Source organism: Ranitomeya variabilis, chromosome 4 (genome assembly GCF_051348905.1).
Source record: "Ranitomeya variabilis isolate aRanVar5 chromosome 4, aRanVar5.hap1, whole genome shotgun sequence".
Taxonomy (NCBI): domain Eukaryota; kingdom Metazoa; phylum Chordata; class Amphibia; order Anura; family Dendrobatidae; genus Ranitomeya; species Ranitomeya variabilis.
In genome coordinates, this window is record NC_135235.1 from 628,719,976 (window position 1) to 628,741,803 (window position 21,828).

The 21,828-nt window shown below is 43.9% G+C and overlaps 1 protein-coding gene across 1 annotated transcript in view; it reads right to left on the minus strand.

Annotated features, from left to right (window-relative positions):
- The window catches only part of LOC143768137 (uncharacterized), a 50,791-nt gene extending 36,594 nt beyond the window's left edge, over positions 1–14,197 (minus strand). The window contains exon 1 of the mRNA XM_077256824.1: positions 14,039–14,197. Coding sequence (XP_077112939.1) covers positions 14,039–14,197 — 159 coding nt within the window. The remainder of the gene's footprint in view (positions 1–14,038) is intronic.
- Positions 14,198–21,828: the final 7,631 nt, after the last annotated feature.

Sequence of the window (21,828 nt, forward strand, 5' to 3'; positions counted from 1 at the left end):
TAAGGTGAGAGGACTTTCTACACTATTTTGTTGTTATTTTCACAACTGGAAGGTATGTATGTACTCGAGATAAACAAACAGAAGAACCCTGGTTCAACAGCCACGCCAGCAGTCTGTGGCTGATGGATGGGAGTCATGCCGCAATGGTGACATTGCAGAAGACCTACAAATTAAAAGATGTCCCCTGGATTCCAGCAGTTAGGAAGTGGTTCAAGGTCTCTCCACTATGACCTATAACCAAGTGTGTGCGCCTGTGCCATGATTGATTGTCCGTACGTTGCTGGTTGCAGTATGGGGAGGACTGACGGTTCACTAAATGGAACGCTTAGATTTTGCTTGGCTGTAGTTAATTGATAGTAATAATTGTTGTATAAAGTGCATGCACTTCAAATTCACCATGAGGAAGTCACATGAGGTAACGTAATGTGTAATGTCCCAACCTCTTCCTTTACCTTGCATCTTTTGTTTGTTTCTCTCAAGTGGCAACTCATCTCATTTTGCCAAATTCAAGGGATATAAAGTCTAGCCCAAAACGCTGTTAAAATGCCAGGTTTAAAAAAAAAAAAAATCACATCAAGAAGAATAATTTCAGAACATTTTCCACTTTTAATGTCACCCATAATCTGTACAAATTAATCGAGAGGGGGAAAATGGGGAAAATAAAAAGTACAAAACTAAAATGATGTGGTTGCATATATCTTATAATTGGAGTTGTGGCTGTATTCAGAATTAGCAAATCATATTCAAGCTCATGTTGAAAGTACTATCTGGGACTATTTCATTTTTTTTTTTTTACTATGGGCCTACCTGCCTGTTCTGCCCGGCGCACTGCTCAGAGCGGTCCTGCCTGCAATTCTGCTGCTTCACGTTAAAGGGAATTTGTCACCCCAAAAATCGTATATGAGCTAAGGCCACCGCCATTAGGGGCTTATCTACAGCATTCTGTAATGCTGTAGTTAAGCCGCCGATGTAACCTGAAAGGTAAGAAAAACAGGTTATATTATACTCACCCAGTGGCGGTCCGGTGCTATCCGGTTCGATGGGCATCGCGGTCCGGGTCCGGCGCCTCCCATCTTCATACGATGATGTCCTCTTCTTGTCTTCCTGCCACGGCTCCGACGCAGGTGTACTTTGTCTGCCCTATTGAGGGCAGAGCAAAGTACTGCAGTGCGCAGGCACCGGGCCTCTCTGACCTTTCCCGGTGGCCTCAGATCATATACAATTTTTGGGGTGACAGATTCCCTTCAACTCTTTCACTTCCGGGCTGCTCTGTCAATGGGGTGTGACTGTTGTGACAGCTGGCTTCCTGCAGTTAGATATGGGGAGATCCCTGTTACTCAGTATGACATCGGCAACCATGCCCTGTCAGAAGAGAGGAAGAGAAGAAGCTGCTCCCTCAAGGTCACATTAGCGGAAGCCGCAAAATCAAATGCAGGAACGGTCTGTGATTGGCGGCAGGCAGAATGGGAAGTAGATAGCAATTTTTAGGGCGATAGTAAAAAACTAAAATAGTCCTGGATAACCCCTTTAAATAGTAGTCAGTAGACAGCTGCCACCCTTTACAGTAATTCTGATTAACCCTATATAAAATGTAGCTGTTCAATGAGAATTTTCCTGACATTTTTTTAGTTGCATTTTACAGCAAAAGTCATGGTTCATAAACAGCTTACAACACGCAAAAGTATCTTATTATTGAAAGTCATCAGTCAGAAGGGTTCAAAAAATGTCCATGGCATTAGATCAACCATGGAACACTGTGAAGATGTCATCAAAAAGTGGCTTAAATATGGCTTAACAGTGATGTTACTTATTACTGGATGTACATCAAAATTAGTTGAAAAGACAAGAAAATTGGTTCAGAAAGTTGCCAAGCAACATAAAAGGAGCTATTGGACTTCTTGGCAGGGCCGTATTTGCCACTAGGCACTTGAGGGCACGTGCCTAGGGTGGGACGATGTGGGGGGGGGGGTGGCACCTGAGCAAGTTTTTTTTTCTGTTTTTTGTTTTTAATTAAAGTCCAGGGTCACCTCCCGACTGGCCCCCCGGCCACCCGCCCGCCTGCCTCCTTGAAGACATCATTCTCACCCTACTCCAGCGATGCCTGGTCTCAGCGCCGGCAGCTTGTCCTGTGTGAGCGGTCACGTGGTACTGCTCATTAAGGTAATGAATATGGATGCATATTCATGACCTTAATGAGCGGTACCACGAGACCGCTCACGCAGGAAGCAGGTGCTGCACCGGGACAGAGATGGAGGGATGTTCGGCGCGGTGTGGGAAAGGTGAGTATGACAGCCAGGGAGGATGGGGGGAGGATGAAGGAGGACGGGGAGCCGAGCCATGCATACAGGAGGAGAGATGAGCCATGCATACAGGATGGGAGGGGGGGTGAGGTGAGCCATGCATACAGGATGGGAGGGGGCGAGATGAGCCATGCATACAGGATGGGAGGGGGGTGAGGTAAGCCATGCATACAGAATGGGAGGAGGGGGGTGAGATGAGCCATGCATACAGGATGGGGTAGTGAGATGAGCCATGCACACAGGATGGGAGGGGGGTGAGATGAGCCATGCACACAGGATGGGAGAGGGAGAGATGAGCCATGCATACAGGATGGGAGGGGGGAGATGAGCCATGCATACAAGATGGGAGGGGGGGCATTATATAGTATGGAGCATCATGTGTGGCCATTATACAGTATGGAGCATCATTTGGGGTCATTATACAGTATTGGAAAAACACCGTATGCACAACCTCAGAAGGTGTTCAAGTAGGGCCCCACACCATACATGTATAATAAAGAAAACTTGGCATTCAACTTCTAGAATATTTTTGGATTTTTTTAATGCAGCCAGAAAATAATATAGACGTTTCAGCCTCACTTGCTTTCATCAGTAACGGACTGCAGTATAATGGTTAATCGTGTTTAGTGCGATAATAGGAGTGACACCATAGTCACTTTAAATGTGTCTGGTCATGCACTAGGCGCTGGGCATGGAGCCTGTATAAGATAGTACCTTAGTGGGTGGGGGTGCCAGCGTGCAGTCATCAGTGATGCGGTATCCACTGTGTGGCCATTATACAGTATGGAGCATCCTGTGTGGCCATTATACAGTATAGAGCACTGTGTGCTCATTATACAGTATGGAGCACTGTGTGGTCATTATACAGAATGGTGCACTGCGTGGCCATTATACAGTATGGAGCATCATGTGTGGCAATTATACAGTATTGAGCATCATGTGTGGCCATTATACAGTATAGAGCACTGTGTGGCCATTATACAGTATGGAGCATCATGTGTGGCCATTATACAGTATAGAGCACTGTGTGGCCATTATACAGTATTGAGCATCATGTAGGGCCATTATACAGTATGGAGCACTGTGTGGCAATTATACAGTATAGAGCACTGTGTGACCATTATACTGTACGCAGCATCATGTGGGGCCATTATACTGTACGCAGCATCATGTGAGGCCATTATACAGTATTGAACATCATGTGGGGTCTTATACAGTATGGAGCACTGTGTGGCCATATTTTTTGTTTATAATTATTGTTTATGAAACAGTGTGATCAGCAGTACTAAATGGGTGTGGTTGGGGCGTGGATATGGGTGTGACTAGTTGTGAAATGGGTGTGGTCAGAGGCATGGCCTAAGACTTGCTGCAGCGCGCTATGCGCGCCCCAAACTTTGTCCCTCTTTCCCTTCTTCAAAAGTTGGGAGGTATGATACCACATTTGCCAGATCGCGGCAAGTGCCCCAAATGTCCGCAAATCCCATAGAGAATGAATGAAGCCAAACGCAGTGTTGCCGTAAGTGATCCGTTATGCGGCAGATGAGGAAAAACTGCCGATCTGCTGCAAAAGGCTACTTTCACATCAGCGATTTTTGACAAAGTCACTGCCGATAGTGTCATACTCAACAACGGGGGAGGCAGCACTAAAAGTGCGTAGGGCAGCATAAACTCTAAATACGGCCCTGCTTCTTGGTAAGTACTGATTGTGAACTGCTTGTGACAACAATCTCCCATATTCTTCATATGTTTGGCCTGTGGGGTACAATGGCAAGAGGGAGTCCCTTTCTCATAGCCTGGCTATGTTTTAATAAAACGTACATCAAGTCTGCCAAAAGCAAGTGGGATAATGTGTTATGGTCTTATGAGACCAAGACTGAATTTTATGGGCATAATTCTAAAAGGTATGTTTGGCACAAAGCCAACACTGCACATGACCAAAGGAACACCGTACCCGCAGTGAAGCATGGTGGAGGCAGCATTATGCTTTGGTGATGTTTTTTGGAAGCTGGAACTTGGGCTTTAGTCAAGGTGAAGAACTATGAACAGTTTGAAATAATAATCAATTTTACATCAAAACTTCCAGGCTTCGTGAAGACAAATTTCACCTTTCAGCATGACAATGACCCTAAGCAGTGCACAGACCAGAATCCAATTGAAAATCTGAAGGAAGGTTCGACATGTGCCATGCTGATAGACACTAAATGCTGTTATAAATTCAAAGAGTACTTCAACAAATTATTAGTGTAAGGATGTGCATAATTTTGCAACAACATTATTTTTGGTTATTTTTCTTCTTCCACCGGAAAATAGTTCAAATTTCCATTTGAATTGTACAAATTATAGGGATGGAAAAAGTACTGAAATGATTCTGATTGGAATGTTTTTTTTACATGACAAAAACCTGGCATTTTAAGTTCGGTGTGTATCTTGTTTTATAGCCACTGTACGTGCATGCTTACTTCCATCCTCCTTTAAAGTCGGTCAAAGACAGCTTTTAAGTTTTATGAATTGTGAATATTTTGTATATGCATGTCAGTGCAATGCTAGGCAAGGGTGTGGGCTCTGGGTTTTGGATAATTATACTTGTGCGGTATCCACCCTGTTCTTTATGATACAAGTTGGTGTATTTTCACCTTGAGTGTGATTTCAGCTTTTTTGAAAAAAATATATATTTTTTTTGTATCACAGCCTTGGCTGTCTGAGTTATATATTTATTCTCTTTTATGTACCTGTAAATTTGTGTCACCATGTGGTATTATATGGACAGTGAACACATATCATACACTGTGATGACACACAGATCTACATCTCTGGACCAGATATCACCTCCCTACTAACCAGAATCCCTCAATGTCTGTCCACTATTTCATCCTTCTTCTCCGCTAAATTTCTGAAACTTAACATGGACAAAACAGAATTCATCACCTTTCCCCCATCTCACGTGACCCCCCCAACGAACCTATCCATTACAGTAAATGGCTGCCCACTCTCCCCAGTCCCACAAGCTCGCTGCCTCGGGGTTATCCTTGACGCTGATCTCTCCTTCAAACCACATATCCAAGCCCTTTCCACTTCCTGCTGACTTCAACTCAAAAATATTGCACGAATCCGTTCATTCCTCAACCAAGAATCTGCAAAAACCCTAGTACATGCCCTCATCATCTCTCGCCTTGACTACTGCAACCTCCTGCTCTGTGGCCTCCCCTCAAACACTCTCGCACCCCTCCAATCTATTCTAAACTCTGCTGCCCGACTAATCCACCTGTCCCCCCGCTATTCTCCGGCCTCTCCCCCTCTGTCAATCCCTTCACTGGCTCCCCATTGCCCAGAGACTCCAGTACAAAACCCTAACCATGACGTACAAAGCCAACCACAACCTGTCTCCTCCTTACATCTGTGACCTCATCTCCCGGTACTTTCCTACACGCAACCTCCGATCCTCACAAGATCTCCTTCTCTACTCCCCTCTTATCTCCTCTTCCCACAATCGTATACAAGATTTCTCTCGCGTATCACCCCTACTCTGGAACCCTCTACCACAACATATCAGACTCCCGCCCACCATCGAAACCTTCAAAAAGAATCTGAAGACCCACCTCTTCCGACAAGCCTACAACCTGCAGTAACCACCGATCGACCAAACCGCTGCATGACCAGCTCTACCCTCACCTACTGTATCCTCACCCATCCCTTGTAGATTGTGAGCCTTCGCGGGCAGGGTCCTCTCTCCTACTGTACCTATTATGACTTGTATTGTTCAAGATTATTGTACTTGTTTTTATTATGTATACCCCTCCTCACTTGTAAAGCGCCATGGAATAAATGGCGCTATAACAATAAACAATAATAATAATAATAACCTCTTTCCTTCCTCTTTTTGGCATGCAAATGGAATGAATGTCAGCATCCAGGATATGATAATGTAGCGCTATTGCCGGCGTCCCTGCACGGTATCTCTTCCCCCTCCGTGCAGGGATGCGGACTTACTTATGAGCACACCCGTGCTTCCCTGTTCTTAAAGGGGCAGCGTGCATATTATGGTAAATTTTGTCAGCCTGTTGCTCAGAGGCATTTAGCATAAGTAGTACACCTGCAAGATGTCACCCAGCTAATAGCTGGGAAGCATCTTGTGTAAAACACTCCTTCTTTCCTAAGGAGTCGCCAAGCAACGTAGTGAATCATAAGTTAGTCAGGTGTACTGCTAATGAGTTGTGAGGTTCCCGATGTGGCCAGAGCCAGAGCCTGAATGTTATTCCCTGGTCCCGGTGTGGCCACTCATATATCCTCCTCACCTGGTCCCGAAGCTGCTAGTGCCTGAACCTCGACCCCTAGTCCCGGAGCGTCCAGTGCCTGAACCCTGTCCCGTGCCCCGGAGCGGCCAGTGCCTGAACCCTGTCCCCTGGAGCGGCCAGTGCCTGAATCCTGTTCCCTGGTCCTGGAGCTGCCAGTCCCTGAAGCTCATCCCCTGGTCCCGGAGCGATCAGTGCCTGAACTTCATCCCCTAGTCACGGAGTGGCCACTGCCTGTACCGTGTCCCCTGGTCCCGGAGTGGCCAGTGCCTGAACATTTTTCCCTGGTCCTGCAGTGGACACTCTATTCCCGAAGTCCCCTGGTCCCAGTGAATGAACACTATTCTCCAGTCCATGAGTGGCCTAACTATGATCCTGAATCTTAGGGTACTGTCACACTCTGCAACTTTCCAACGATCACGACCAGCGATACGACCTGGCCGTGATCGTTGGAAAGTCGTTGTGTGGTCGCTGGAGAGCTGTCACACAGACCGCTCTCCAGCGACCAACGATGCCGAGGTCCCGGGTAACCAGGGTAAACATCGGGTTACTAAGCGCAGGGCCGCGCTTAGTAACCCGATGTTTACCGTGGTTACCAGCGTAAAAGTAAAAAAAAAAAAACCGTACATACATTCCGGTGTCCTTCAGGTCCCTTGCCGTCTGCTTCCCGCTCTGACTGAGTGCCGCCGTAAAGTGAAAGCAGATCACAGCGGTGACGTCACCGCTGTGATCTGCTCTTACTTTCAGGCCGGCAGTCAGTCAGAGCGGGAAGCAGACGGCAAGGGACCTGAAGGACACCGGAATGTGAGTATGTACGGTTTTTTTTTTTTTTTACTTTTACGCTGGTAACCACGGTAAACATCGGGTTACTAAGCGCGGCCCTGCGCTTAGTAACCCGATGTTTACCCTGGTTACAAGCGAACGCATCGCTGGATCGCTGTCACACACAACGATCCAGCGATGACAGCGGGAGATCCAGCGACGAAATAAAGTTTCAAACGATCTGCTACGAAGTACGATTCTCAGCGGGGTCCATGATCGCAGTAGCGTGTCAGACACTGCGATATCGTATGGATATCGCTGGAACGTCACGGATCGTACCGTCGTAGCGATCAAAGTGCCACTGTGAGACAGTACCCTTAGACAAGTGTGTCTGAAGTAAGTCCTAAACTAGTGTCAGCGTACCTGACCCCTGGGGTCAGCAGCTGCACTATCGGGTTACGCCCAGGATTGGTACCTGTTGGCTACCTGCCGCACAAGCCTGACCTCACCACTGGAGGCTTCAGTGAACACCAACGTAGCTGCTTAGGTACACCCTTTCCTGGGTAGGCTTGGCCCTCTGGCACAGTGGGTCCAAAAATCCACGTGCACCACGGCTGGTCGTAACAGTCTGCTCGCCCCAGCCATGGCCGCAACAGATAAAATCTCTCAAATTTTTATTCCTTTAGATTAAAAGAATCTCACAAAAAGTTTAATAAACAGTAGACATGTAGCACAGTAGCTCAAGTGATTAAGGCCATTGCCTTAGTCATTACATAGTAGTAAGTACAAAAATAGGGACTTAAAAGCTGCAATGCAACCAATACAAGTGCCAAACAAGACAACACGATCCACTTTATTACATCTGATCTAGTGACATAGAAATATGGTAATCATAATATGAATAGTTTAATATTCAATGTCACAGAAAATATTAAGATGAACCCCCCCATCTCTTTTCCAGTAGCAAACTCTCCTGACCTTAACCCCATAGAGAATATATGGGGTGTTGTCAAGAGGAAGATGAGAGACACTAGACTCAACAATGCAGACGAGCTGAAGGCGGCTATCAAAGCAACCTGGGCTTCCATAACACCTCAGCAGTGCCACAGGCTGATCGCCTCCATGCTATGCAGCATTGATGCAGTAATTGATGCAAAAGGAGCCTCGACCAAGTATTGAGTGTATTTACTGAACATACATTTCAGTAGGCCAATATTTCAGATTTTAAAATAATTTTTCAAGCTGGTGTTATAAAGTATTCTAATTTACTGAGATAATTACTTTTGGGTTTTCATTGGCTGTAAGCCATAATCATAATCATTAACCCCATAGTGACTGATATAGAAGGGTTCATGTTTTGCCTTTAATTGTCTTTTGCCTTTAATTGCTAGAATGTATTCTTATGACGCTGTAGTCTGGTAGTGTAGTCTCCTCTTCAAGGATTGTATACTTCTTATCTTATATGTTTTCAATAGTCAGCAAACAGCATGTTCTGGGTTCATGGGAAATAAAGGTCAGTATGACCCGATGTAACAGGGGGGAGGGCTACATGAATTACATTGAGTTACATTTGTTGTAAATGGTATAAAATACTGCCTCTTGCTTTATTACATCAGATAAAGTGACTTTGCTCACAGCATGTGTGCAATTGCCTTTTTTCTCCAAGCGCTTGTCAATGAAGGGTGTAACCTCCTGATTTGGACTCATTGGTGATCTGGCATATCTGACATTGGGTCAGAACGCAAACAGCTACAACATTACAGAGCCAATTTGGTACTTAATTACTAAACTAATTTTTACAATTCTGACCACTGTCCCTTTATGATGTTATAGCTCTGGAATGCTTATCCCACTGATTCTGAGATTGTTTTTTCATGACATATTGTACTTCATGTTAGTGGTAAAATTTCTTCAATATAACTTGTGCTTATGTATGAAAAAATGGGAATTTCGCAAAAAATTTGAATATTTTGCAATTTGCAAACTTTTAATTTTTGTACCCTTAAAAATCAGAGAGTGGTGTCACACATAATAGTTAATAAATAACATTTCCCACATGTCAACTTTACATTAGCACAATTTTGGAAACATATTTTTTTTTCTTAGGATGTTATAAGGATTAAAACTTGACCAGCGATTTTTCATTTTTCCAACAAAATTTTGGCAAACTATTTTTTTTAGAGACCACCTCACATTTGAAGTGAGTTTGAGGGTCAATATAACAGAAAATATCCAAAAGTGACACCATTCTAAAAACTGCAATCCTCAAGGTGCGCAAAACCAGATTCAAGTTTATTAACCCTTCAGGTGCTTCACGAGAACTAAAGCAATGTGGAAGGAAAAAAATGAACATTTTACTTTTTTCACCAAAAATTTACTTTGGAACCAATTTTTTTTTTTATTTTCACAAGGGTATCAGGAGAAAATGAACCACAATATTTGGTGTGCAATTGGAAAACCATAGCATGGCAGGGCACAGAAGGGAGGGAGCATCATTTGAGTTTTTGAATGCCAAAATTGGCTGAAATCAATGGTGGGGACCATGTCACATTTGGAGACCCCCTAATATACCTAAACAGTGGAAATCCCCAATTAAAGCTCCAACCCTAACCCCTACACACCGCTAACCCTAATCACAACCATAACCCTAACGACAACCCTAACACACCCCTAATCCTAACCATAACCCTAACCACAACCATAACCCTAACACACCCCTAACCCTAACCGTAATCCCATCCATAACCACAACTATAACCTTAACCACAACCCTAACCCCAACACAACCCTAACGCCAACCCTAGCCCAACGCTAACCCTATCCCCGACCCTAACCCAACCCTAGCCCAGCCCTTAGCCTAGCCCAACCTTAACCCTAGCCCAACACTAACCCTAGTCCAACAATAACCCTAGCCCTGACCCTAACCCTAGCCCAACCCTAGCTCTAGCCCTAACCCTAGCACAAACCCTAACCCAACCCTAACCCTACCCTAACCCAACCCCCAACCCTAGCCCAACACTAACCCTAGCCCCGACTCTAGCTCTAGCCCAACCCAAACCTAACCCTAGCCCAACCCTAACCCAGCCCTAATGGAAAAATGGAAATAAATACATTTTTATTGTATTATTTTTAACTAACTAAGGGGGTGATAAAGGGGGGTTTGATTTACTATTTTTTTATTTTGATCACTGTGCATGCGCCTGCCATTTTCTTTCCGGAAGAAGACGCCAGTGGCAAGGGGACAGGACTGGGGGATGTAGGACTGTCCAGGGACACCAGAGGTACCGGATGGGCTCTGGGGAGCCAATTTCTTTCTCCTCTGATATGCTAGATCACATCATCAGAGGAGAGAGAAATTAAATGGGAAATCAGACTGTTTTTGCAGTCGCCGTTATTCCGTGAATAACGGTGATCACAACACTGGAGTCAGTAAAAACCAACCTCAATCATGTTCCCTGGGATCTCAGCTACCCCCAGTAACTGAAACCCCGGAGAATTTCAGACGATGGGGAGCACTATACACTTATTTCTCAGCACTGATAAAACGCGGCGCTGTGGAATAAGTAACCTTAACTGCTACCATTAAAAGGCATAGATCGGTGGTCATTAAAGGGTTAACAGAAATAAAGACTTGAAATAGATCACTCTGTTTGTAATGACTATATAATATACGAGTTTCACTTTTTGTATTGAAGAACTGAAATAAATTAACTTTTTGATGCTATTCAAAGTTTGTGAGAAGCTCCTGTATATACAAAATGTGATGTGATGTATCTGGATTTTGCAAAGGCACTTGATACTGTACCACATAACAGCCTTATAATGAAGTTCCAGAAACAGGGACTAGGGGAACTACACTACCGTTCAAAAGTTTAGGGTCACTTAGAAATGTCCTTATTTTTGAAAGAAAAGCACAGTTTTTTCCAATGAAGCTAACATTAAATAATTAATTAATACACTCTATATATTGCTAATGTGGTAAATGAATATTCTAGCTGCAGACGTCTGGTTTGTAATGCAATATCTTCATAGGTGTATAGAGGCCCATTTCCAACAACCATCACTCCAGTGTTCTTATGCTACTTTGTGTTTGCTAACTGTGTAAGAAGGCTAATGGATGGTTAGAATACCCTTGAAAACCCTTGTGCAAGTATGTTAGCACAGCTGAAAACAGTTTGGCTGATTAGAGAAGCTATAAATCTGAGATAGTTGAGAACCCGGAGCATTACATTTGTTGGCTCCATTAAACTCTCAAAATGGCCAGAAAAAAAGAACTTTCATGTGAATCTCGACAGTCTATTCTTGTTCTTAGAAATGAAGGATATTCCATGGGAGAAATTGCCAAGAAACTAAAGATTTCCTACAACGGTGTGTACTACTCAGAGGAGAGCACAAACAGGCTCTAACCAGAGTAGAAAGAGAAGTGGGAGGTCCCGCTGCACAACTGAGCAACAAGACAAGTACATTAGAGTCTGTAGTTTGAGAAATCGACACGTCACAGGTCTTCAACTGGCAGCTTCATTAAATAGTACACGCAAAACGCCAGTGTCAACATCTACAGTGAAGAGGTGACTCCGGGATGCTGGCCTTCAAAGCAGAGTGGTAAAGAAAACGCCATATCTGAGACTGGCTAATAAAAGGAAAAGATTAATATGGGCAAAAGAACACATACATTGGACAGAGGAAGATTGGAAAAAAGTGTTATGGACAGACAAATCCAAGTTTGAGGTGTTTGGATCACACAGAAGAACATTTGTGAGACGAAGAACAACTGAAAAGATGCTGGAAGAGTGCCTGATGCCATATGTCAAGCATGGTGGAGGTAATGTGATTGTTTGGGTTTCGTTTAGTGCTGGTAAAGTGGGAGATTTGTACAAGGTAAAACAGATGTTGAATAAGGAAGGCTATCACTCCATTTTGCAACGCCATGCCATACCCTGTGGACAGCGCTTGATTGGAGCCAAATTCATCCTGCAACAGGACAATGACCCAAAGCACACCTCCAAATTATGCAAGAACTATTTAGGGAAGAAGCAGGCAGCTGGTATTCTATCTGTAATGGAGTGGCCAGCGCTGTCACCAGATCTCAACCCCATTGAGCTGTTGTGGGAGCAGCTTGACCGTATGGTACGCAAAAAGTGCCCATCAAGCCAAACCAACTTGTGGGAGGGGCTTCTGGAAGCATGGGGTGAAATTTCTCCAGATTACCCCAGCAAATTAACTGCTAGAATGCCAAAGGACTGCAATGCTGGAATTGCTGCAAAGGGAGCATTCTTAGACGAAAGCAAAGTTTGAAGGAGAAAATTCTTATTTCAAATAAAAATCTTTTTTTTTTAACCTTGGACTAGATTTTCAATTCATTTGGCAACTCACTTGATTAATAAAAGTATGAGTTTTCACGGAAAACACTAAATTGTCTGGGTGACCCTAAACTTTTGAATGGTAGTGTATATGCAAATGGGTAAGGAATTGGCTAAATGACAGGAAACAAAGAATCGGCTTAAATGTTACATGCTGTAAATGGGATATAGTCAGCAATGGAGACCGCAGGGATCTGTGCTAGGACCGATTCATTTTAATCTCTTTTTGTAGATTATTAAAAACTGACCTTGATAGTACATCTGGATCTGGATAAGATGACTGAATGTGCAAACACTTGGCAAATGATGTTTAATGTAGATAAAAATAGAGTAATGGACATAGGACGAAGTAATCTTATTAATGCATATACATTACATGGGAGTATACTCGGGACTACTACAGAACAGGAGAAGGACTTGGGTATTCTGGTTACAAGTTAGCTGAGCAGCAGTACTCAATGTCAAGCAGAAGCCGCAAAAGCAAACAAGATTTTAGGGTATATAAAAAGAGAGAGAAAATCCTGTGATCCTAACATATTGTTGCTCCTCTATAAATCACTGGTGAGGCCACATCTAGAATATGGGATCCAGTTTTGGGCTCCACATTTTAAAAAGGATATTCAGAAGTTGTAAAAGTGCACTGTACTACTGTACCCAAGTTATTACATATTTCATATTTTAGGAGTCGGAGTTAGTCCATTTTATACCGACCTCCACCAACATGGACACATCAATCAGATATAGGCAATTTGATACTGTGATCTTGTTTGCCTCTGGGATTGGTTGCCTTACAGTTTTCAAGTCCCTATTTTTCCACTTATCTTAATGTTATGACAAAGGGCCACCGCGGCCTAAAACAAGCAAGTTACTGTGCTACCAGGTTACACTTTGCATACCCTTTTCTGACAAACAATTAATCTACATAAATGAAAACTGGAGTGATTTTATCATCCCGACTTTCACTCCATGTGAATTATTCCTGCCGGACCCTCTGACACCATGTGCGCTGCTGTACATCCAGTGTCCCCTATTTCTTATTTGTGCATCATGCCGTGACAATAACTTGGGCCAGAATTAAAAATGAAAAAAAAAAGGCGCCAGAGACTCCGGCAGGTACTGTAGGTTCACAAGGCTCTGACCCGGCAGCCACGGACTACTGAGGTGACTGCTGGACCAGCGTCCTGCGCATTGATTTGCTCATCTCAAATATCTACATCACAGAGTAAGTAAAAAAAAAAGAAAGTAGCAACACAGAAACACCTATAGACTCAATAGTGAAAGGGTTAATGTCCCCTGCGCCCAGTAATGGGGAATCTCCAGCACCTACCTCCACCTGCAGAGCCGCACACTGGATATATGGCTGTTCTTTGTTTACAGGACCTGTGATGAGGTCACAGTCATGTGATCGGTCACATGGAGGGGAGGAGTCAGGGGTCACATGATCAGGGGGCATCTGGACGCAGGTCTCTGCTGTGCTGGTTGTCATGGTGCTGGGTGAAGTTTGTGTGAGGGATTTAGCAGAGCCGTGTGTGTACGAGGTGTACGGAGCACAGCCATGTGATTACCATGTGTATGTAGCGGAGCCATTTGTGTATGATGTGCACAGAGCAGAGCCATGTGTGTATGACATGTACGGAGAGAAGCCATCTGTGAACAAGGTGTGCGGAGCGGAGCAGTGTGTGTACGAGGTGTACGGAGCTGAGCAGTGTGTATACAAGGTGCATGGAACAGAGCCGTGTGTGTACAGAGCGAAGCTGTGTGTGTACGGAGCAGAGCCATGTATGATGTGTACGGAGTGGATCCGTGTGTGTATGATGTGTACGGAACGGAGCTGTGTGTGTATGTTGTGTACGGAGCAGAGCCATGTATGATGTGTACGGAGCGGAGCAGTGTGTGTATGATGTGTACGGAACGGAGCTGTGTGTGTATGTTGTGTACGGAGTGGAGCTGTGTGTGTATGATGTGTACGGAGCAGAGCTGTGTGTGTATGTTGTGTACGGAGCGGAGCTGTGTGTGTATGATGTGTACGGAGTGGAGCCGTGTGTGTATGATGTGTACGGAGCAGAGCTGTGTGTGTATGATGTGTACGGAGCAGAGCTGTGTGTGTATGATGTGTACGGAGCGGAGCTGTGAGTGTATGATGTGTATGGAGCAGAGCTGTGTGTGTATGATGTGTACGGAGCAGAGCTGTGTGTGTATGATGTGTACGGAGCGGAGCTGTGAGTGTATGATGTGTATGGAGCAGAGCTGTGTGTGTATGATGTGTACGGAGCAGAGCTGTGTGTGTATGATGTGTACGGAGCGGAGCTGTGAGTGTATGATGTGTATGGAGCAGAGCTGTGTGTGTATGATGTGTACGGAGCAGAGCTGTGTGTGTATGATGTGTACGGAGCAGAGCTGTGTGTGTATGTTGTGTACGGAGCGGAGCTGTGAGTGTATGATGTGTATGGAGCGGAGCTGTGTGTGTATGTTGTGTACGGAGCGGAGCTGTGAGTGTATGATGTGTATGGAGCGGAGCTGTGTGTGTATGTTGTGTACGGAGTGGAGCCGTGTGTGTATGATGTGTACGGAGTGGAGCCGTGTGTGTATGTTGTGTACGGAGCAGAGCTGTGTGTGTATGTTGTGTACGGAGTGGAGCTGTGTGTGTATGATGTGTACGGAGCAGAGCTGTGTGTGTATGTTGTGTACGGAGCGGAGCTGTGAGTGTATGATGTGTATGGAGCGGAGCTGTGTGTGTATGTTGTGTACGGAGTGGAGCCGTGTGTGTATGATGTGTACGGAGTGGAGCCGTGTGTGTATGTTGTGTACGGAGCAGAGCTGTGTGTGTATGTTGTGTACGGAGCGGAGCTGTGTGTCTACGGAGTAGAGACGTGTGTGTACGAGACGTACAGAACAGAGACGTGTGTGTGTATGATGTGTACAAAACAAAGCTGTGTGTCTGACGTGTGTGGAGCAGAGACGTGTGTGTGTATGACGTGTGCGTGTATGACGTGTGCGGAGTGGATCTGTATGTGTACGACGTGTATAGAGTGGAGCTGTGTGTGTACGACGTGTACAGAGCGGAGCCATGTGTGTACAAGGTGTACGGAGAGGAGCCGTGTGTGTACGACGTGTATGGAGCAGAGACGTGTGTGTATGGAGCGGACCCGTGTGTGTACAGAGCAGAGACATGTGTGTACAGAGCAGAGACGTATGTGTGTGAGATGTACAGAGTGGAGCTGTGTGTGTACAATGTGTACAGAGCAGAACTGTATGTGTACAAAGCAAAGCTGTGTGTACGGAGTGGAGCTGTGTGTATGATGTTTACAGAGTAGAGCTCTGGGTGTATGATGTGTATGGACTATAGATGCATGTGTATGATGTGCAGAACTGTTTATGTATGGAGCGAAGCTATGTGTATGAAGCAGAGCTTTGTGTATATGTCATACAGTGGGGAAAAAGTATTTAGTCAGCCACCAGTTGTGCAAGTTCTCCCATGTAAAAAGATGAGAGGCCTGTAATTGGCATCATAGGTAGACCACAACTATGAGAGTCAAAGTGAGAAAACAAATCCAGAAAATCATCTTGTCTGATTTTTCAAGATTTATTTTGCAAATTATGGTGGAAAATAAGTATTTGGTCACCTAAAAACATGCAAGATTTCTGGCTCTCACAGACCTGTAACTTCTTCTTTAAGAGGCTCCTCTGTCCTCCACTCATTACCTGTAGTAATGGCACCTGTTTGAACTTGTTATCAGTATAAAAGACACCTGTCCACAACCTCAAACAGTAACACTCCAAACTCCGCTATGGTGAAGACCAAAGAGCTGTCGAAGGACACCAGAAACAAAATTGTAGCCCTGCACCAGGCTGGGAAGACTGAATCTGCAATAGGCAAGCAGCTTCGTGTGATGAAATCAACTGTGGGAGCAATAATAAGAAAATGGAAGACATTCAAGACCACTGATAATCTCCCTTGATCTGGGGCTCCACGCAAGATCTCACCCCGTGGGGTCAAAATGGTCACAAGAACGGTGAGCAAAAATCCCAGAATCACACGGGGGGACCTAGTGAATGACCTGCATAGAGCTGGGACCACCGTAACAAAGGCTACCATCAGTAACACACTACGCTGCCAGGGACTCAGATCTTGCAGTGCCAGACGTGTCCCCCTACTTAAGCCAGTACATGCCTGGGCCCATCTGAAGTTTGCTAGAGAGCATTTGGAGTATCCAGAAGAGTGTTGGGAGAATGTCATATGGTCTGATGAAACCAAAGTAGAACTGTTTGGTAGAAACAAAGCCCGTCGTGTTTGGAGGAGACAGAATGCTGAGTTGTATCCCAAGAACACCATACCTACTGTGAAGCATGGGGGTGGCAACATCATGCTTTGGGGCTGTTTCTCTGCAAAGGGACCAGGACGACTGATCCGTGTACATGAACGAACGAATGGGGCGCTGAATTTGCAGAATGGGCAAAACAAAAATTGGAACAGGACCCTCAGTTTACACAGAACATTATGTTCAGTGATGAGGCAAACTTTTTTGGGTGGGCCATTTATATGGATACCACTAAATAACATGGGAATGGTGACAATTTTCTTACGTAGGGAGTCTTGCATTGAAATCTGCTGCTACGACCAGGGTACTGCATTCACCAGACATCAACACAATTTCTATCCCCTCCTCAGGTGTTAACCTTTGCGACATGTCAATGGCTGCAAACAAAGCAAAACTCTCATGAAAGAATAAAGATACGTTAAAGCACACCATTGTTTTTCTTGTGAAAGTCTCAATAAGTTTGTTGTGTCACATGACCCTCTTCCCATTGGAAAAAATAAAGTTGGATTCAAAATGGCCAACTTCAAAATGGCCACCATGGTCACCACCCATCTTTAAAAGTTTTCCCCCTCCCATATACTAATGTGCCACAAACAGGATATTGATATCACCAATCATTCCCATTTTATTTAGGTGTATCCATATACATGGCCCACCTTGTATTATCTGTATAGATAGTATTCTGACACTGTTTTCTCGCTGTTCTGTTATAATGTAATGGAATAGACATGCTTGGGGGTATTTGGGGATTTTAATTGTCCATACTTTGTCTATATATTAAAGGAACTCTTCCCAAAGGACTTGGATACATGGACATTCCCAAATATCATGGAATAGATTTGCTTTAAGTTAATTGCATTTAGGGCATATTTTCTTAGTGTGCTGTGGCATGTTTGTATGAGAAATTAAAGGCATATATAGCGTTATGCATCAATTTATATGGCATTTCTCTCCATTGTTGGCTGATCATTGCTTTTTTTATTTACTCCCATTCTGCCAGAATTTTACCCTCTATCTCAGGGCTCATTCCCACTTGTGATGAAATCTGACGTAATAATAAAAAATCGGATTGCATTCTGATCAATGTTATTCTATCATTGTGTGGTCATCTGCGTTTTTTTTATCACAGCTCAGATCAGATCACCATCGTACTGGAAAAAAAATAACAGCATGCTGCAATTGTAAATGGAAATCGGATTGCATCCCGCAATAGAAGTCAATGGGTGCGAGAAAATAAATCACACTGCACTCGGACCATGTGAGTGCTATCCTATTTTTACACATCGATCGCATTTGAAAAGCCGGCAATTCATACAGTAAAATCACACTGACCGGTTAGAATAGATAGAATAGATATATACACATAGAGTACATAGATATATAGATGTCAGTGACATATACAGTACAGACCAAAAGTTTGGACACACCTCATTTAAAGATTTTTCTGTATTTTAATGACTATGAAAATTGTACATTCACACTGAAGGCATCAAAACTATGAATTAACACATGTGGAATTATATTCTTAACAAAAAAGTGTGAAACAACTGAAAATATGTCTTATATTCTAGGTTCTTCAAAGTAGCCACCTTTTGCTTTGATGACTGCATTGTACACTCTTGGCATTCTCTTGATGAGCTTCAAGAGGTAGTCACCGGGAATGGACTTCCAACAATCTTGAAGGAGTTCCCAGAGATGCTTAGCACTTGTTGGCCCTTTTGCCTTCACTCTGCGGTCCAGCTCACCCCAAACCATCTCGATTGGGTTCAGGTCTGGTGACTTTGGAGGCCAGGTCATCTGACGTAGCACCCCGTCACTCTCCTGCTTGGTCAAATAGCCCTTACACAGCCTGGAGGTGTGTTTGGGGTCATTGTCCTGTCGAAAAATAAATGATGGTCCAACTAAACGCAAACCGGATGGAATAGCATGCCGCTGCTATTCTATTGCGATGTTGTGGTAGCCATGCTGGTTCAGTATGCCTTCAATTTTGAATAAATCCCCAACAGTGTCACCAGCAAAGCGCCCCCACACCATCACACCTCCTCCATGCTCCACGGTGGGAACCACGCATTTAGAGTCCATCCGTTCACCTTTTCTGCGTCGCACAAAGACACGGTGGTTGGAACCAAAGATCTCAAATTTGGCCTCATCAGACCAAAGCACAGATTTCCACTGGTCTAATGTCCATTCCTTGTGTTCTTTAGCCCAAACAAGTCTCTTCTGCTTGTTGCCTGTCCTTAGCAGTAGTTTCCTAGCAGCTATTTTACCATAAAGGCCTGCTGCATAAAGTCTCCTCTTAACAGTTATTGTAGAGATGTGTCTGCTGCTAGAACTCTGTGTGGCATTGACCTGGTCTCTAATCTGAGCTGCTGTTAACCTGCGATCTCTGAGGCTGGTGACTCGGATAAACTTATCCTCAGAAGCAGAGGTGACTCTTGGTCTTCCTTTCCTGGGGCGGTCCTCATGTGAGCCAGTTTCTTTGTAGTGCTTGATGGTTTTTGCAACTGCACTTGGGGACACTTTCAAAGTTTTCCCAATTTTTCAGACTGACTGACCTTCATTTCTTAAAGTAATGATTCCCACTCATTTTTCTTTACTTAGCTGCTTTTTTTCTTGTCATAATACAAATTCTAACAGTCTATTCAGTAGGACTATCAGCTGTGTATCCACCAGACTTCTGCACAACACAACTGATGGTCCCAACCCAATTTATAAGGCAAAAAATCCCACTTATTAAACCTGACAGGGCACACCTGTGAAGTGAAAACTATTTCCGGTGACTACCTCTTGAAGCTCATCAAGAGAATGCCAAGAGTGTGCAAAGCAGTCATCAAAGCAAAAGGTGGCTACTTCGAAGAACCTAGAATGTAAGACATAATTTCAGTTGTTTCACACTTTTTTGTTAAGTATATAATTCCACATGTGTTAATTCATAGTTTTGATGCCTTCAGTGTGAATGTACAATTTTCATAGTCATGAAAATACAGAAAAATCTTTAAATGAGAAGGTGTGTCCAAACTTTCGGTCTGCACTGTACATATGCCATAATGTTTACAAAAAGGTAGCAGCAACAACCTTAATATGCAGACATTAGTAAAAGTAATAAAGCCAGAGAAGACATTATCTTAAGAAAACATGGCATGAATGATCAAAGAGGAGATATCTCACCCATAGTAACCTGTGTGGAACTGTGCAGACAGCAGCAGCCCCAATGCGTGTTTCGCGTGGGCTTCTTCTTTCACTGCCTCTTTTTGTAAACATTATGACATGCATACATTTGATTACCTGGGTGTTCCTATTAATTATTGGTGGCATTTTCCCTTATGAGACTTGATTATCTGCATGTTTTTCTTTTACTAGTTATTTATAGGGAAATACCACTTTTTTGAGAACCTCATGATATCATTGATTTGTCTGAATTCCCATGCCTGTTATTATTTCTGTGGATGTGTAGCTCATTGACACCATGTGCCATTGCCTCAAACCTTTCACCTGTTAATGTATTAGCTTTAGTTATGTTATGTGATCAATAAAAATTGTTGTCTTTTATATTATACTCTAGTTTGGTACCCCAAGTCTCTTAGGATAAATATTCTGGTGGAGTGTCCTGTATTTGCTTACTTTGGTCAATTGTTGACATATAGTTATGAGATACATTGATATCGCTGTATGATGATTTTAGTTTGGATGATATTGAGAGCCTTTCAGAGAATGTGTGACCTTTTGATTGTCTGGCAGTAACATATTTTGGGAACTCACCACCCTGTGTTTAATGAGTGGTGGAAGCATTGAGTAATCAAGGTGTGCTGAATGTGTGTTAGTTATGCTCAATTTAACGCCTAAAAAGGTTAAGAGTTGGATTGAGTGAGGGGAGATAAATGAACCAGTGCAGGCGCGCTCCACGTCGCATGCTGAGAAGTGTGTACGTGACACTTCTCACAAATGTGTTACTGGGAACTGATCTGGGATGGTTGGTTGCCAAATACATCCCTGACAATCTTTACACATCAGATATGTCATGTGATGCAACCGTCAATGAAAATGTGTTCTGTGGTATGGACAACTCTGCCACGTCACTCTGCGGGGTGATGTTGCTGAGGATCCCCTAAAAGAAGCCATAAGTGCAAAGGGTGATGAGGTTTCGGGAATCACGAAGCAGGTGGTTCTGTGCAGCTGACCAGTGTCATGATGGCCGGGGAGGGGCAGGCAAGGTCTTATCCCCAGCCTGTCCCATTCTCAGTTCTTACCTTACCAACTATGTCACCTCTCTTAGAGATGGACAGAAACCGGGCTCAGCCTCGCTCTCAGCTTCAATATCCATGATACCTAAGCCAAACACAGACCAGGGAAAAGGGTCTAAAATTTGACCACAACAGTTGATCAACATAGATCTTAAAATTTTAGCAAAAATTCTAGCCGAACACCTCAACACAGGGTTGGGTGACCTAATTCATAAAGACCAAGTTGGTTTTGTACCACACAAGCAAACTTTGAATAAGGAAACAACGTAAACTGAGTGCCATGTTCTTGTCACTTAACATTAAAAAAAGCGTTTGATTCGGTGTCATGGACATAACTGTTTGCAGCGACTCATTCACAATCAAAACAGGCACACGCCAAGGTTGCCTACGTTCCCCTTTACTTTTCTTGCTTGCTATTGGACCTACGGCAATCAGCCTCTGCTCAGACTTAGGCTACTTTCACACTAGCGTTAACTGCAATCCGTCACAATGCGTCGTTTTGCAGAAAAAAACGCATCCTGCAAAAGTGCTTGCAGGATGCGTTTTTTTAACATTGA